The 19,076-nt window shown below is 39.8% G+C and overlaps 1 protein-coding gene across 2 annotated transcripts in view; it reads left to right on the top strand.

The window, feature by feature from the left end:
- The window catches only part of nlrx1 (NLR family member X1), a 47,576-nt gene extending 29,691 nt beyond the window's left edge, over nt 1-17,885 (top strand). For both annotated transcript variants that reach the window (XM_062386653.1, XM_062386652.1), the window contains 7 exons: nt 1,888-3,043; nt 3,533-3,716; nt 5,318-5,413; nt 8,537-8,623; nt 10,658-10,909; nt 11,883-12,090; nt 15,826-17,885. In XM_062386653.1, coding sequence (XP_062242637.1) covers nt 1,888-3,043; nt 3,533-3,716; nt 5,318-5,413; nt 8,537-8,623; nt 10,658-10,909; nt 11,883-12,090; nt 15,826-15,975 — 2,133 coding nt within the window. In that variant the 3' untranslated portion in view covers nt 15,976-17,885. The remainder of the gene's footprint in view (nt 1-1,887; nt 3,044-3,532; nt 3,717-5,317; nt 5,414-8,536; nt 8,624-10,657; nt 10,910-11,882; nt 12,091-15,825) is intronic.
- The last annotated feature ends 1,191 nt before the right edge of the window (nt 17,886-19,076 follow it).

Here is a 19,076-nt window from a genome sequence, read left to right as displayed (position 1 = left end):
CAAGGTTAGCTTACATTCAAATGATAAGGAAGTCGAGAGTTTCCTGCTCATCTCATGCTACCGTATTGGACGGAATAATATGGCGTTGAAGTGCTGAGACGCCCAGGCTTAAAAGGAGGAGGAGGATGATGATGAGGAGGATTGGATGCAGGTGAGCCTCGTCCTGCTGCAGCCACCAGCCAGCCATACCCCCTGCCACACACACACACACACAGGGGAACACAGAAGGGAAGGGGAAGAACATAGCCACAAACTACCAAACACAATCACAAACGCCACACCCTAAACATGAAAAAAAAAGATAACTTTACCTGTATAGATATTCAAGACACGTCGATAGAACTTATCATGTCCATTGTCTGTCAGACAACACAGACAGCCGGCTGGAATATAGTTACAGTACCGTAACTAATATGATATTGACGCACACAGCACAGAGTGTAGGAGGAGCAGCAGAACACATGCTGAGTCTGATACCTCCTTACTCCTCCTCTGATTTACGCTCATTTGACACTTCTCCATCACCGATCACAAGTTATTAGGACAGGTACAGGACTGACGTTTACTTTTTGTTTGTTTGATTTTCTAGAGTTTATGAAATCTGCTACAGAACACGAGACATAATGTGATGCGCACATTCACAAAAACTATTCACAACACATTCACAACAAAATACAAGAAACAGAACAATAACAAAGACATTTTGATCATTAAACATTTGAAACATTTTCCAGACTTTCAACAGTAAAGTCTCTTCAATTCTGAGGGTTAACATCTTTTTCCTAATTGGTTTAGAGGGCCTTCTGCTGCTATCACAGTCATAGAATGTCTTCTCTTCGTCTCGACCGTTTTACTATGATTTACATTTTATCGTCTATTTCAAATATTCAACCTTTACTTGAGCTATAATTACATTACACTGGTACCTGAAATGTAATTTGTTTCAGACAGCCTTTAGAGATAACTTTCGATAAGCAATGCCGATGTATGATTACTTTCCCTTGGCCGCTTGATCGTATTTGGCTTCCTCCAATGTATCATAGATTTATGTCTTTTCTTCATAGAAGACTCTCAGGCGAGCCGGATACAGGGTCGGAAATCTGATGTTGTTTTCCTTCGGGACCCTCCTCGCCTCCGCGTAGTATCTACGCCTGGCAAGGATTCCCGAGCAGAGTAATGATCAAGGTTTATTTTACAGTTTTTCCACGTGCAGCCTTTCTTTTGCCATGCCAGTATAGCACTTCCTCCTTCATTCTGTAAGTGGGGAGTTAAACTGATATCGATTTGGGAGTTCGCAGGAGGTGATGGTGCTAATGCCAGGTGGTCTTTTTCTATCTGTAGAACCTTCGTGTCAGGTTTATCCAGATTGTATTTAAGAATTTTTTTCGATGAATGGTATTACCGACCTATGGCTGCCTTTGACACCCTCGGGTATGCCGTATATCCTCACATTTTCAGCTTTGACTGGATATGCCAATAACAATATTCCTATCAAATATTTTTTTTCTTTATTTAAGTGGGACTCATCTCTTACACAGTTTTAACAGCACCGAGTGGATGGATGACATATGGGGCAGGAAGTCCAGCCCTATGTTATTATTTAGGCATTAATTCTGCTAACTTGCTATCCATGTGCATATTGGCTCAAATACTCACAGGTAGCATTCATCATGTTTTTGCAGTTCATTGACACACTTTTCTGAAGTTGGAAGCGTTTCTTAAATCTGACACCTTAGTCCTGTTCCGATGAACTCACTATACTACCAAATATTAAAAAGATACAAATATTGAAATGTTCTTGCACAAGGCCCAATGTTTGTTTCTAAATTGTCTTAAATTTATTTATTGTCATTGATGGTGAGGAATTTGTCTGTTTACTGATCTTAGGCCAGCATATTGGCGACCACAAGACTGTCTGCCCTTGACCGTATCCCGCAGAAGTATGTGAGTCGTTATGCACAGATTTGTGGCTTCAGTGACCCAGACCGTCAGCGAGCATACTTCACCAGCCGCCTACTGCAGCAGAGTGGCAAGACTGCACGTGATCATGAGGCCAACGCTCTTATAGAGCTGCTGTACCTCAACCTCCAGAGAGAGAGCCAGTTGGCTGCAGCCTGCTTTTTGCCCTCTTATTGCTGGCTTACATGTGCTACCATGCACTTCCTCCATTTTACAGATGCCAAGGCACCAATCCGCACACTGACTGGCATATACACCAGTTTCCTCAGACTCAACTTTGGGGGTGAGGTGCTGGGCACAAATGTGAATATTCAGGAACACCAGAACTCTTTGATGCTGTATGTGGTCCGTACCATTGGTAAACTCGCATTTGACGGTGTGACGTACAAACGAACATCATTCTCAGAGAATGAACTAGAGCAGTGGATAGGAGGGAAGACCAAAACGGATGAGGAGCTACATCAGTTGGCCATGTTCCGGACTGATGTGCTTGACTTCTTCTTGGCTCCTTGTGTAAAAAGATCTAAGCATTTACATGAAGCTCCAAGTGAAGATGATCAAAGTTGGTATGTATTCGCTCTCCCAGCCATGCAGGAATACCTGGCCGCTCTCTATGTTGTTTTAGGAGAAAACAAATCAGCTCTGGAGAGGCTGACCAGGCAGGTGTCTCTGACAATTGGACAGGCAAGCGAGGACGTCAGTGCCATCTTCAACATCGTCTCTAAATTCATTCCTATTAGAATATTTGCTGTGTTCAACCTCCTCAAGCTTTTTCCAAAGTTTTATGAGAAAATCAGCAACCACAATAAAGGCAACATAGCCAGAACCATGGCAGCTGAGATGTTCCGCACCGAGGACAGCTGCAATGAGGATGTCCTGGATCAGATGGAGCAAAGTCTTTTAGGAGTCCAAGGCCCTCAGCCACAGCAGCAAAGTGAAAGCCAGCCTTTTGAACTCTACCCCATCTTCATGGGTGGACTTTTGCATTATGGTAACCGTGTCCTTCTCCAGCAACTTGGCTGCAGTATCCAGAGCTCCACTGTGGTCCAGATCACAAATGCCCTTAGGAAGCACCTTGTGAAGGGTAACATATACGTTCTTTTCACTCTTTCTTTTATGCTATGCTTACTTTTCATTTTTAAGAATAGAATAGTACTTTAATTGTAAGTATTGTACTCTTAAGGCAAGTGCATTTCAAACATAAAATGTCTCAAAATATCCTTTAGATTAGCTTGAACTTCATAGATTTCCAATCAATTCAGACCCACCATGTTAAATTCATGTAGTTACATTGAACAGACTGATACCGAACACATTCAGATACAGTTCCATGTGCTCCCACTGGTACATAGCTTAAATGGTTGCTCAGTCTGAACTTTTCTTCTCTTACTGCAAAAATGGCAGCCATCGTAGATTAAGGTCATCAATAAGTATTCAATAAGAGGGCTAGTTGCGACACCAAGACTGTATAAGAAAGGTGTTCTTCGTTGAGAGCAGATCTATAATAGTGAATTTCTCTTTTACGACTGCATTTATTAACATGCTGCTCTATACTTTCTTTATTTATTGCCAGAGCTCAGCAAACCACAGCCACCAGAGGAGTTGATGGATCTGCTCGTTCTTCTGTATGAGTTTCAAAACCCCAGACTAACAGCAGAGATTCTGGCCTCAATCAGAACCATCCACCTCGCCAACATTCGTATGACGTCACTCAAATGCTTCATACTGAGCTCTGTTATCTCATGCACCCCTACAAGGTAATTTATGTGAAAAATTGGGATCAGGCTGCAGCCACCACAGCAAAGTGGTGATGTCAATATTCACTGTTCTGGAATTAGAAATATGCAATTCGAATTTGTAGTTGTAAATCAACCTTAGGAAAACTCTCAAATAGAGACATATCATATGGCAGGTGGTTCCATTACCTTCATCCTTGGCTCAGGTTTGGAAAGATAAAGTAGATGGATGAGTCGTATTAACTGGTAATACATGGTTAAACTAGAATGGCACTCAGAAGAGTCTGTACTTCCACCAAGGCCAAATAGTCCCATAATAATAGTAACTAATTTACATTCAGAATATATTTTTTCTATTTATTATGTCTGGGAAATGCACACACAAATATGTCAGTCCCCTAAACATGCCAGATTTTTATCGTCCATATTGAATAATTTATCCAAGAAACTGAAGGCGTCGGAGGTGGAAGTGCAAAAGACACACTTTTGTGTAGCGTGTCATCCGGAGTGAAGATCAAAATCAAACCTAGGCTGCATAACTGAGGCTGTGAATGATGTGTTCTGCAAAAATCTCAGCACTAGAACTGTGGACATGTTACGCACGGTTTAATCACAGATTTGCGTGACTTACTGTTAGTAAATGAGGCCCATTGTCTGCAGTAGCATCCAAGTCAACAATACATGCATCTGACCTCGCAACCGCACCAGATGAGCTGGAATTCTTAATAGGCTCTGCCATTTCGGTCTTTTTTGATGCAAAACATTTTAAGACCGTAAATAAAAGATTAGTGGGTTAAAGAGTGACGAAACCTCAGCTGCAGTTGAGCATTTGACCGCAAGTGCAGTCCTCTCTCTCTCATGCAAGAACTTCTCTTTCACAATTTAGTCTGTTTACCTGTTACTCTAGATGAGAGAGCAACCTTAGTGTCCGTGCACTTGCACCCCCACATCTGTCGGATTGAATTAATTATGCGGGAAATACGGCAATAAAAAAAAGAAAAAGAAATCCTGGATCTCCACATTTTGTCAGATCCTTTCCTAAATTCAATGGATAATTTTGGGCTATGCCACATGGCCCGCCACAAAATTAGAACTATTGGTTCAATAGTTTCTGTTTAATCATACAAAATAAAAAATAAACACTGATTATCCTTATTGGAGGTTGTCTATGGTTTTAGTTTTCTTAAAAGAATGTCCCCCTTGCCATTTTGAACAGCCCCCTCATGCGTCATCACTTCATCCTTGCACTAGACCTGATGATATGGCAGGCTCTTCTGCAATCCTGGATGGAATGGAACCACTGTGATCCATTGATTTTAAAGTTTGAAAATGTATGTAGGTCATTTGAGGTATATGTATTGGTTGGTACTAAATACCACCCCACCTGTAACTTGAGAGCCGCACAGAGTTTGGGAACTATAGATTGTATCTGTACATCAATCAGCACTTCCCTGGATTAAGCATCTCTGTGTAACTTTTCCACTGATATCATTTATATACAGATTGTACAGTTTATACAGATGTATAACTTGTTTATTGCAAGCTTGAGTTGGCTAGTGTCTGTGTATTTTAAAAACAAGGAATGAATATTGCAGCAGATGAGTCATGCTGTTCTCTTGCAGTTATCACCTTGAAGAGCTGGACCTGTCCTCCTGTCTACTCACTCAAGACATGCTTCAGATGCTGTGGCCTGCCTTCAGACACACCCATAATCTCAAGTGAGACAAACACTTTACTTTACTCATAGAATGACGAAGGAGCATCTCATATGCTGAACATTGCCCATGTACTACCTCTAATTATAAGAAGTGAAATGTTTCCATATCCCATCACATTTTGTAGTGATACTCTAAGATCAGAATCTAAAATTGCAAACTGTTGATATTCACACTTGAAGGGGACCTGCTTCTGAGTGAATAGTTGTCAGCAGATGCAGTAAATCAGGTTTTAACTGGTCTTGATATGACCCATCTTGTCCATTTCCAATCTGACTAAGTCATAGAGACTGTTAACACTACTGTCAAGTTTTAAATGGTGTGATCCATGCTTTGCCTTATTATTTTGAAAGCCATGGAGTATATCATGGGTATAAGAATGACTATTTTTGTAAAAATGGTTAATTTTGGTGGCTTACATTAAGGTACATAGTGTAGGATTTCCTACACCCTTTTTTGTTGTTGTTTTGCTAAATGTTGCAATGACCTGCTCCCGATGTAAATATAATGCATTATGCTATAAAGGGGCATTCTAGTTTAAAGAGTCTATCAGCCATCAAGCTCGCTTTTTTCCCCCCTCTCTCTCTCTCTCTCTAACGTTGTTGCTGCAACCAGATTCAATTACCTTTTCCGATATTTTCAGATAGTTTAGTTTTAAGCACTCCTCCAGCAGACTGGGGTGTAGCAGCAAGCACTGGCCTTCTTTTCAGTTCCTTAACATTGTGGCAAACAGCTCCCATGCCCATGTCGTTGGACTCAAGTTCCCGTCTACGAAAACAATACTTTTTGATCACTTTTCTAGTGAGAAATGTGCTCTCTACATTTCATTTAATTTAGCTGATGCTTTTATCCCAAGCGACTTACAATAAGGGATAACAAACATGAGGGTACAAACCCAGAACAGCAAGAATCTTAGTATAATTTGCTTCAAGAAAGCCAAACTACAAAGTGCTATCTGTAAGTGCCAAATAAGTGATACTAAATATAAATATAGAGGGAGAGGTGGTGGTCTAGTGGCAGAAACTTGGACTATGGGCAGAGAAGGTCTCTGGTTCGTCTCTGGTTCGACTCCACGGAGAGACAACAAAAGACGAACCTGGATTGATCTGTCCAAAAATCCAAGAGTCTCCCTACCCTGTCTAGTGCCCCTGAGCAAGGCACCTTACTCCCCCAACATCTGCTCCCCGAGCGCTGTACATGGTCGCTCACTGCTCTGTGTGCCCTGCACCAGATGGGTAAAAAGCAGAGATTAAATTTCCCTACCTGCATGAGAGTGCTTTTGCATGTCTGTGCATGTGTTTGGGATGGGATTTGACCATGTCTTGATTGTAGACTGGGCCCGATCCGTCTTAGCGTGAGACGACCAGAGCCTGGACCAGAACCTGCGCCGCCTTCTAAGTTAGAAGGGGACATATTCTCCTGATGTTGTGCAGCATGTGTCTACAGGAACGTGTTGTAGTGAGAGGACAAGGTTCAGACAGAGATTCTTTCCAAGTTACCCGGTAAGTGCGGTCGTTGAAGTAGGATGAGAACAGAGGAAAGAGAGGCTGCTCTAGCAGTGTGAAGTTGCTCAGAGACAGCAAGGAGGGCAGTCTCAGTTGAGTGGCCTGCCTGAAGCCAGAATGGTGAGGATCAAGAAGGCTGTTATGGTGAAGATAGGAGGGGGTTGATTAAAGATAACTCGTTCAAGAGTTTGGAAAGAAAGGGAAGAAGAGAGATGGGTTTGTAGTTGTTTACTTCAGTCAGGTTGAGGGTGTGATTCTTCCGGAGATGGTTTAATCTTGCCTCTTTCAGGGAAGTGTTGATAAGATGGGTGTGAAAAGGAAGGTCGGGAGCAATAGACTGGAGAATTTGAAATAGGATGGGGTCAAGGGCGCAGGTGGTTGTGCGGCCGGAGGTTACCAAGGTAAGAACTTGATTGGGAGACGGGGATGAAAGAGGAAAGCAAAGGGGAGAGGAGCGAATGTTATCTATCTTTTTGTGAAATGTCTCGGTAGAAAAGTGGAAAGAGGAGGGGGACTGGGGGGGACAAGGAGGTTGAAAAAAATTCAGAACAGCTTTTTGGGGTTTGAAAATGAGGATTGAATTCTAGTTTGGTAAAAAGAGCTTTTTGCAGCAGTAAAACAGGCAGAGAAAGAGTAGAGAAGAGATTGATAAGTGAGCAGGTCATCAGGGTGTTTAGATGTTCGGCATTTCCTTTCTGTCTGTCAGCGTGCACTGAGTGAGAGAGCCACGGAGCTGGGAATGACTTGTGGAGCTGTTGTGATGTAAGAGAACAGAGAGAATCAAGAGAGGAGGACAGAAGTAGACAAGAAAGGAGCATATCTGGGGCAGAGTTAGGATGCATGAGTGAGAAAGAGTCAGATGAAGAGAGGGCTGATAAGACACATGAGGCCAGAGAGGAGGGAGAGAGGGAGTGAATGTTGGGACGGACAGGTACTGTTGATATGGGAGAGAGTAAGAGATAAAGAAGTGGTCAGAGACATGAAGTGGATTTACAGAGCGGTAAGATGTAGAGCAGTTTCTGGTGAAAATATAGTCAAGGTGGTTATCAGCTTTGTGAGAAGGATGGGAAGGACTGACTGAGAGAGCAGAGGAAGACAAAGTAACAGGTCAGACGACTTCTCTGTCTGGATGTTAAAGTCACCCAGGTAAAAAAGTGAAGGGCCTTTTCTTTTTCAACATGTCTCCATTCTACTCGTGTGGTGTCATCAAAGTGTCCGCAAGCCCCGACATTCATATTTTTTTAGTCAAAATTAGGTAATTAACACAATTTTTTATCTAAACGTCCTCTGATTGCCTCCTCTGGGTTACGTTCACATATGAATTCTGCACTGTGACTGAATTCACAACAAATCTGGCTACATGACACCTTCCTGCATAGTTGTCAGGAGGTGTGGATGTGTTTGTGTGTCAGTTTCTCTAAATCATTGCTTTGTACCAGCTTAAGCCGCTCACCATCTTCCTTCACTCTGTAACTAGCTCAACAACTGATGTAACTCTCTTTCTATCTCACTCACACATTCTCTCTGTTGCACAGGTTTTTAAACTCATATTGGTTAGATGATTGTCATTGTCTTCTAGCAAGTGAATGCTGTGTGTTGTGACTGCCATCTCTGTCCTCAGTCTGCAGTTTAACAGCCTGGGTCCTGAATCCTGCATCGTCTTGGGAGATCTGCTACGAGATCCAAAGAGCTCTATTAGATCTCTACAGTAAGAGTACACATTAATTAATGTCTTTATCTTTTTTAGAATATAGTTGTGCAAAGGAATCTCTTTACTGTGCTTCTATTGTATTTTTTAATTGGAAAATTCCTATTTCATTTAATTATGCAAAGTAACAAAACTTTTTTGGATCCCATGCAATATGGCCTTAATATTCCAGGCTGGAAAAGAGTGTCACACCAGATTTGTTCTGTTGTCTGTTGACTGAAACTGAAACACTGCAACAAAGTTTCAATAAACAAAGTTACACAAGTCATCACTTTTAAAAAGCAAAGAGTATGGCGAGGACACACGCACAGGCAGATTTGCACATTATGAAAGAACATGGAGGGAAATGCCGCCCTTTTTTTTAGTTAATACGGCTTTTTTTTTAGCCGTATTAAATAAATATTGCATCAAATAATCAATCAAACGTGCAGTGTCCAGGTATTGGAAGTAAAGCAACCCTCTCAAACGCTTTCAAGCAAGCTTCTGCAATTCTGAATATCAGTGTGGTTGGTGGGGTTAATGACAAACGTATTATTGCAATCATAATGAGGTAAACATGTTTCTTTAAAGGTTTCTAAATATATAGCCAATATGGATGGAATCAAATGAAATTTCTGATGGAAATGTGGTTCAATGATAAAACTTAATATTAAAAAATGTTGATACGGCACACTAATTCACATGAAAATTTGATTGGTCTGGGCTAATTTGAGCTCGACATTGTATAGCAGCCAGAAGCAGTGCATCAAAGTACAAAACATGTCACTTCCTGTTCCTCTGATCATGAGTCAATATTAGATAGTATATAATCAGCCCATGACTGTGGTCTTGTACAAGAGGTTTCTGGCTGATTGGACAAGAGGAATTATAAACAGAGGAGTTATAATACACCCTCTTTTTTGGTGAGTCATCCAAATCCGACGCAACGCCACAATCTGACGATGTGTAAATCATAAAAAATTGCCACTTAATTTAAAATCTGACACTTCCTAGTTTTTTGTTGGTAATGTTACCTATTGTTACCTACTGTTGTTACACACTTGTAGTTTAGGGAGATTGAACAAACCATACTGAATTTACAACAATTTTGTTTATCATGCCGACTCATTGACAATTGACACCATAGCTAACATGGTGTTTGACAAAAACTCAGTTTCCATAAGACTTCATCATCAAAGGCCCTTCTCACAATGTCTGCCATGGTTGCGGGGAGGAGTAAATCAAAGTGTCAGAAGTGCAAAAACATTTCCTGTTGCCACCAGGGGGCGCTGTCTCATGATTTCTGTTTAGATGACATCAGGCCGGGAATCAATTGGACCATATATGATCGAGATACAACCACCTTGTGTTTTGATTGCAATTCATCAAAGTTTGACGCCACCCCACAATCTTTAAAACTCAAAATTTTAAGTCATTTTGATCTCCATCTTGTTAAGATGACACTCAGGGAATTTGAAGTTGATCTGATTAAAGCTCTGGGAGGAGCATGTTAAAATACACAACGTGGAAAATCGCCAAATGGCCACTAAATCCAAAATTGGCTGACTTCCTGTTGCTTTAATCAAATTGGTGGCAGGGGCTTTTTTCATCTCTGTCTATATAAAAGTATGTACCGAATTTTGCGAAGAATGGTTAAACCGTACACAAATTTATGCGTTCTAGGGGGCGCTGTTGAGTCATTTTGCCACAAACAGTTCCCTATACTCCAGAATACGTGCATTTTCATGAGGCCTGACAACATCAATATTTGGTGAGTTTTCAAGTATGTTCAAGCCGTCAAAAATGCCTGAATAATCAAACAAAAGGCAATAGGGCCTTCACATTGTTAGTGCTCATGCCCTAATAAAAGTCGGAGCAAAACAATATGCACCTTGCACTGTCTTGCTCGGGACTTAATAATGATCAAAGCAAAAACAATTGGTCCTTGCACTTTCGTGCTCGGGACCTAATAATAAAGTTGTTACATCACTTGCATGTACACTGTGTTCTGGGAAGAACACCTGAAATGACTCATTAGTCTTATGTTTTATTAAGACTTTGTGGCAACCCTCTGGTGGAATCTGGAGCCTGCATCCTGCTGGAGGCCCTGCCAGAAAACCATTCCCTGACAAACCTGTCCCTGATGCATACTGGGCTGGGGGACAAGGCGGCCCTGGAGCTGGCTGAGAGACTCCGAGAGCATAAGGTCCTCCAGGAGCTAAATGTTGCCTATAACAACATTGGAGACAATGCTGCGCTGGCTCTGGCGGATGCCTGCAGGGAACACCCCAGCATTCACACTTTACAGTGAGCAGCTCTGAACTCCATCAGTTGTACATATTCATGTTATTTCATTCAGACAGATTCATGGTCTCTTGCTCTTAATGTCAATGTCACCACATTTTGAAAGTCGTTGAACAAGAGGAAGTAAGTTCACATTATAAATCCTAATAGGTATATTGAAATGCCCTTTTCATACACATAATACATAACATCGTTCTCTTCATCTATCTGATAAGGCAATGCTTTGCCCCTGCAGAGGACAATTTTGGGACATAACAAATATTTAAAACAAAAAAAATACTATTTTCATTGAAATACCAATATCTAAATCAATTGTCCCAACTTAACTTAAGGCAGTTATATAGTGCAAAAAACAAAATACTTAGACCAAAACCTATGTACTCCTGGCTCATATTTGGTCACTTACAGCAGGGTATATGTTAGAATGATCTGTCAACACACACTGAATATGTATACATCCCTTTAATTTTGCCAGGTCTTTCTGGACAGAGTGTGCATGTTATCCCTGTGTTCATGTTTTTTTTTCTGAGTATATAACTGCCTTTCCTACCAAAATGGCTGTATAAGTTAGATAAGCAGAATGGAAATTAGCATAAATGCGTCAAATTTTCTCTTTTGTACTTTGTAATCTTAAATTTGGATATATTTTCGATAAATATTATGTTAATTCATGTATTTTGTAAATTGTAAGATGGTTTGTGTGTATATGCAGCTACATAAAATTTACTATAATGTATACATATTAAACATTTTCTGAACATAGTTAGGAGCAGGGCCTCCATTAGCGTTGAACATAACCCATAGCATTTTAAAATCATTTAGCTATGCCAATCCATCACATATTCACATTTGATATAAATAAATAAGGTTTAAAGGATCCAGTTTATGTAAAACACACACAGACAGACTACAAAGTTCACGGTTGCATATTAGCCGTCACACAAGTAATACATGTCTAGTATTTGTCTTTGTGTAGTGTGTATCTGAACTCCCTCAGTGATGCGGGGAAGCAGTCCTTGTATGTCAGAGGTGTTCCAAGTCACAGCGGAAGTGGCCGGAAAGTCAAGGTCCTTACTTCCGTCACTGAAGGCTCAGATATTTCCGAGGACTGGCACCCCATCCTCAGTGTGATACGAAAGAACACCTCATCCTGGGACCGCCAACGTGTCAAGCAGCAGCTCCAGGTACTCATTCACAGTCACAAACAGAACCCATCAAACCCCTTAAAGTTGCAGTGTGTTGAATTTAGTGACATAAAGTACAGAAGTTGCAGGTTGCAGCTGAACACCCCTCATCTCAGCCTCCCCTTCCATACATGAAAGAGAACCTATGGTAACTTTCAATTTCATAAAAGCTCAAACGGTGTTTAGTTTGTCCAGTCTGGGCTACTACTAGAAACATGGCGGCCTTCATAGAAAGGACCCCCTAATAATGTTTATGTAAAAGTCCCATTTTAGGGTAAATAAAACGATAGTTTCTATAGTTTAGATGAAACACACTCGTACAAAAATGTCTCTGGGATTATTTTATATTAAATGAATCCCTTTCAACTAGATCCTACATACTGGTCCTTTAATAGGGTTGTAACACTTGTCCACAGTTCCGTCTCCTGGAATCGTAACACTTCTCCCTGCCCAACCCCACATGCTGCCACAGCAATAAGCGAAGCCTGTTGAGCTCTCATTACGTTACTAATGTAAGATAATCTATCAATCTTTTTACAAATATCACTATAATACATCAAATTTATAGCACAAAAGTATTATTGAAATCTAAAGTTTGCAAATATTGCACATTACACCTGTAGCAACCAGTGTTGAATCATGTCACCGTCCAAATATCAAATATTTAATATTTCATTCGTATCTAGGGACACAACTGCAATCATTCAATAATTCAATTGAAACCCCAGACCACTGTCCTGTGTAATCTGAACTGAGGAAAAGCTCAAACAATTCTCAAATCTTTGTTTTTTTCAGGGGTTTATTAAATCAACAACATTTGATCATTTGAGAATCGTTACAATCCTACCACCTTCACCTAACTCCAGCAATTCATTATTGAGAAGTGTGACATTTCTTCTTCAGTTTTTGACAGACCCACCTTTTTTAGCCTTCAGGAAAAGTGGTGCTGATCATCTCACATGATAAACAATCAAAAATGTGAAGTGAGAAGACAGAACAGACACATGTTAATTCTTTCAATGGGCACATCAACAACACTGTGTGTGTTATTAGACTTTGGTGATTGTTTAAAGCACCAATATTTGAAACACCACCACCATCCTAATTACAGTGGATATAAGAAGTCTATAAAGCCCTGTTAAAATGCAAGGTTTTTGTGATGTAAACAAATGAGACAAAGATAAATCCTGTCTGAACTTTTTCCACCTTTAATGTGACCTTCAACGTGAACAATTCAATTGAAAAAAACAAAGTGAAGACGGCCTCATCAAGTGGAGAAAATAGGGCACAATAGTGACATTACAGAGAACTGGACGTCCCTCCAAAATTTATGAAAAGACAAGAAGAAAACTGGTCAGGGAGGCTTCCGAGAGGCCTACAACAACATTGAAGAATTTGCAGGAATTTCTGGCAAGGACTGGCTGTGTACTACATGCAAGGACTGGCTGTGTACTACATGTCTTCCAACAATCTTCCGTATTCTTCATATGTTTTGGCTATGGAGCAGGGTGGCAAGACAGTAGCCTTTTGTTACCAAGAAAAACATCCAAGCCCGGCTAAATTTTGCAAAAACATACATGAAGTTTCCAAAAAGCATGTGGGGAAATGTGTTATTGTCTGGTGAAACCAAGGTTGAACTTTTTGGCCGTAATTCCAAAAGGTATGTTTGGCACAAAAACAAAACTGCACATCACCCAAAGAGCACCATACCCACAGTGAAGCATGGTGGTGGCAGCATCATGTTTTGGGGCTGTTTAACTTCAGCTGGAACAGGGCCTTAGTCAAGGTGGAGGGAATTATAAACAGTTAAAAAATACCAGTCAGTTTTGGCACAAAACCTTCAAGCTTCCGTTAGGTGAAATTCCTCTTCATCTTCAGCTTTCTATCAGCATGATAACGACCCAAAGCATACGTCATAATCAACAAAAGCGTCACCAGAAGAAGATTCATGTTTTGGAATGACCCAGCCAGACCCCAGACCTGATTCCAATTGAACACCTGTGGGATGATCTGAAGAGGGCTGTAAATAGGAGATGCCCTCGCAATCTGACAGATTTGGAGCCGTTTTGCAAATAAGAGTGGGCAAATATTGCCAAGTCAAGATGTGCCATGCTATTAGACTCCTACCCCAAAAGACTGAGTGCTGTAATAAATTAAAAAGGTGCTTCAACAAAGTATAAGGTTAAGGGTGTGCGCACTTATGTAACCAGGTTATGAAAGTTTTTTATTTTTCTATTTTCCTCAAAAAAGATTTCCGTTGGTTTTTCAACTGAATTGTTCATGTTATAGGTCAAATTAAAGGTGGAAAAAGTTTGGACAGTATTTATCTTTGTCTCATTTGATTACATCACAAAAACCTTGAAATTGAACAGGGGTGTGTAAACTTTATATCCACTGTATATAAAATCCTGATAGGACAAGCTTGAGCTCGCTTCTCTCAATAAGCAAGAGTCGGATGGAGGATATGATTCGATACCAAACCATTTGTCATTCTGTGTGTCACAGTACAGGTCAACTCGGTTGGCATATTTTTGGCAGCTGTATTTAGATGAAGCAATTCATTAAAAATCGATGTTGACCTTTGCACACTGTTTAAGAACAAGTGATGTTTATCCATTATGCAAGTTGTGCAGTTAAGAGAGTTTGGTGATACTGACATGGAACACCTGTTCCTACACAAGATCCATTCTTTAATGGTTTTATTCTGTGTTAACTAACAGGTAACAGTGTCAAATACTGTAGCACTGGTGTACCAAAAATAATTACATCATCAAATTGACACCTTTAAAGAGTGCTGTGACAGTCATCATCTCATTTTTAACATCAGAAAGGCCCCACTGAGATGATATTCAACCCCAGACAGGTGACAGACCATAACCAGGTCATAATCACTGACACTTTTATTGAGCAGGTGAGCACTTTTAAATATCTGGGCATAAAGTTGCACTCCAATTTGTAATGGAGTGGCCATGTAGACTTCCTGTGTTGAGCTAGCTCAAAGGCTGCAATCATTACGGAGACTTTGAATGTTTGTGTGAGCACTGATGTAATGTCGATATATTACACTGCTGTGCTAGAAAGCATAATTAGATCTAGAATGGCAGCAGGGTTCGGCACTCTCACTGCCCAGCTAAAATTGAGAACATGGTAAAAATGACTATGAAGGTGATGGGCATAAAGAACAATCCTTTCCCTCAGACCATCTACAAAGGTTCTGTGGTCAGACAAGCACTGAGGAACTTTATTGCCCGTCACACATTATGTTCTCGAAATTTGACCGGTTACCTTCAGGCAAAAGTTACAAAGCCCATAAGTGTAAGACCAAACGCCTCAAGCTCTCATTCATCCCAGCGTCCATCACACTACTCATTAACGAAACTTGTTTACTCAGACATGTATCTCAATAACCTTTGCGCTTTGTCTGGCACATTTTACACTCAGGTTTCAATGCCAGTTTTGATTTTTATCTTTTATGCATAATATCCATTAAGTGTTCTATTTATTGTTTTTTTAGGGCAGGTGCAATTTTCAACTCACTTTTATTCTGCATTATTATTATGAGTCTTACACGATATGTCTTTGTGTACTGTTTTTCGGTATTTGTTGTACAACGTACTGTTCCTCAGCTGCGGTAGCACTTAACTCCAAGAAAAATGTCCCCATGGGGTCAATACAATATACTTGAATTGAATCAATGATCAATATGAGAGTGTCTCCTGGTATCTCTCTGTGCAGGTCTTCCTCCGGGATCTTGAGTGGGGGCGTCAGCAGCAGCAGAGCTTCTGGAAGAGGTTACATTTCCGTAGGGTGGAGAAGGGGGTCCGACAGACCCTGCAAATGCTAGAGAAGGACACCATACGCAAATCCACTGGATACAACAAATAATCAGTAAAAAAAACAAATAGAGGTGAAAGGGCAATACAAATCCTCAGCAGCATTGTACATTTAAATATATTTACAAACTGACCGCAAGCCCTGGCATTCATATTTTACTGGACCTGTATCACTTACACCATGTTTTAATCCTAGAAGTAGGGAGTGGTGATGCTAGCAGATGTAGCGATGCGAACATGCCATTGGTTGGGAGCTTGTGTGCAGTGTGGGTGTTTCTAGTAGGTGCGTGCAAATGTGACCCAGCTCCAAAGGAAGACATCGGAGGACATTTAGGCAAAAAAAAAAATATCACAGTTTTGAGTTGAATTGGAATGTCTGGGCTTGGATGACACCACAAGAGCAGTATGGAGGCATATTGTTTGTGTTACTTAAATTGTATTGTATTTGGCTTCAACAGTTTTTATTCCTGATATCCCTTAAGTGTTATTTGGACTCAAACACCCAACACTCCATCGGCATAAAGTAGATAATGAGTGAATTGAAATTTTATGGCGAACTACCCCTTTTAAATTCAATTTTATTTGTATAGCGCCAAATCATAACATCACATTACCTAAAGGCACCTCACATGGTAAGGATGTGTTATTTTTTAATTATTTTGGTTAATCAGGAAACAGCAATAAATATTATAAGGGATCTGATGTATTTTCCCAGGAAGACAAACACAGACATGATCTGCCCTACCCTGCCTATGATTGGCTTACTCTGATATACGTATCCTAACTAACCAATCACCACTCACACCAGTCACACCTAAACGACCAAACCCAACCAGCAAAAGCAACAAGCAATGTGATGCGTTTGTTAAGCTAGGGGGAAAAAAAGGTTTGCAGGACACTATTGAATTTAATTAATTTTTTTAAGTGCCCAATCATAATATACATTATCTCAAGGCACTTTAGAACACACTACTGACTGATGTGCGCCACAGGCGATTTAGAAATGGGTACATGCTATGCTGATTGAAAAATAAGTTGCTATATGACATATACCTATGTATAACCTGCACTCCACCACTGGTTTTTGGTCATCCAGGCTTTGAAGTCCTTAAGACATTCCTGAAGTTGAACTAGGTGATTAGATTCATCAGGCATCATAGATAAGTACATCTGGGTGTCTGGGAATAGCAATTTAAGTGTTGCTTTCTAATAATATGCCAGAAGGAAGTATATACATTTTGAAAAGTATCAATCCTAGGACAGAGCCTTGTGGAACTCAATGACAAACATGTTTTGTGCATTGAGGAGTCATTGTTAACATTAGAACATTTTTAGTATGATGGTGTCAAATGTGGCAATAAGAGCCAACAGAACTACTATAGAGACAGTCAATTATCTTAGGCCATGAATATGTCATTGGTAAATTTTAACAGTGCTGTGATAATTGAAAGTCCTCAAACAAACCGCATTTGTGCAAGTTCTTGCATAACTGTTAGAAACAGATTTGTCAAGGATTTTGAAAAGTTTGATTTGGGTCTATAATCAACTAAATATCTGGATCAAGATTGGGCTTTATAAGCACTTTTTTAATTATAGCTGACTGATATGCTTAAAGGTTTAAAAAACAAGTTAATCTTGTGAACATAATGAATCTCAAGATCGTCTATGACCCACAGAGATGAAATCCCTAGAACCCCAACAGTCAGGTAAAAACACCTTGGATTAGAGGTGAACATGGAAAGCAACAGCAAGTCTTTACCATTAATACATTTATAACTCCTGAAGAGTTGGATGACTGGCAAGCTTTACAGATTCAGTAGGTCATAATTCTTTCAAGGCAACAAGAACCAGACATAATGTAATGTTGAAGTTATGATTGTGCTACAGTAGTCTGTAGGAATATTGACTGTATGAATATGAAATGTGCATTAACAAATAAATATTTTCAATCAATTGATCAAATTGTATGTGTATTTACATATTCAACAAATACTCACAATTTATCTCATTGGGCTTAATAAGGTGCAATATCCTCTGCCCTTACATGTGAGGGATCCCTCTTCCAGGATGGACAAAAGAGCCAGCTCCAACTATGATTTGTGACTACCACCTCTAAAACAGCAGAAATTAAGTAAAATGTAAGAAACTTAACTTGAGAATATAGATAATCAAACACAAATTTCTGGGGGTCTGTCATCTCAGAGGAAACTGAAGGTGTTTTATTGACATCAACACATCTCATTAAAGAATTTAAAATGTTGTTATCCATTCTCTCCCCCACAACCTGAAGAATGGCATCAAACACTCTGCTCCATACATGAGGTCTTCCTTCTGTAGACATAAGTCATTGTGATAGCTGGATGAGGTCCAATTGTTCCACATCACTAAAGCTTCAGTTCCTCAGCCTCTGGTAGATTGATGGATAATAAAACATAAAAACTTATAAAAAGCATGTAAGCAGAAGTATAGAGAATCAAACACAAATAAAGAGAAATAAGAGAAGAATGGATGAATTATTTAGTAACAATCAGTCATTCACACATAAGTTCTGATTAAAGTAGAAATACGGACCATTGAAAGAGGAGCCCAGGAGAAATCACAAAGCTGAGACAAGGTATTTAACATACTGTCTGACAGCCTCACTACACATCTACTTAGAATTACACATACCTTTTACCTGTTTAAGTTTACCTGTTTAAATAACAGTTATGACAACAATACACTGAAAGTTAATGCTACTGTTTGACCACATATAAGAAGTTACCTAAACATTATGTCAAGCTGAACCATCAGGTCAAGCTCATGGACTTTTAGTAACTCACATTAATGCAGCTCACATCCTTTATATGGCAAAAACAAAACAAACATTGTCATCTTAATATTGGTTAAATTTACTGTTTTAACCAGCATAATTTTCAATCAATCAATCAATCAATTTGATTTGTATAGCCCAGGGGTCGGGAGCCTTGGGATACATTTTTGGAACTGTGAACTTTTAAGTTAAAATAATGTTAGAATATACTATGAACGTGAACTAGTTTATTTTCATCTGCATGAAGTAATCTTTTGAATTAGTTAATTTTAAGTGAGAACTGGCATAACACTGAGTAAAACTATAAATATAACTTTTTCAGCTGTGCTAAATATGTATTC

The sequence above is a fragment of the Platichthys flesus genome, chromosome 4 (assembly GCF_949316205.1).
Source record: "Platichthys flesus chromosome 4, fPlaFle2.1, whole genome shotgun sequence".
In the NCBI taxonomy this organism is placed as follows: domain Eukaryota; kingdom Metazoa; phylum Chordata; class Actinopteri; order Pleuronectiformes; family Pleuronectidae; genus Platichthys; species Platichthys flesus.
Note: the sequence above shows the minus strand (reverse complement) of the source record. Positions and strands in the feature narration are given on the sequence as shown.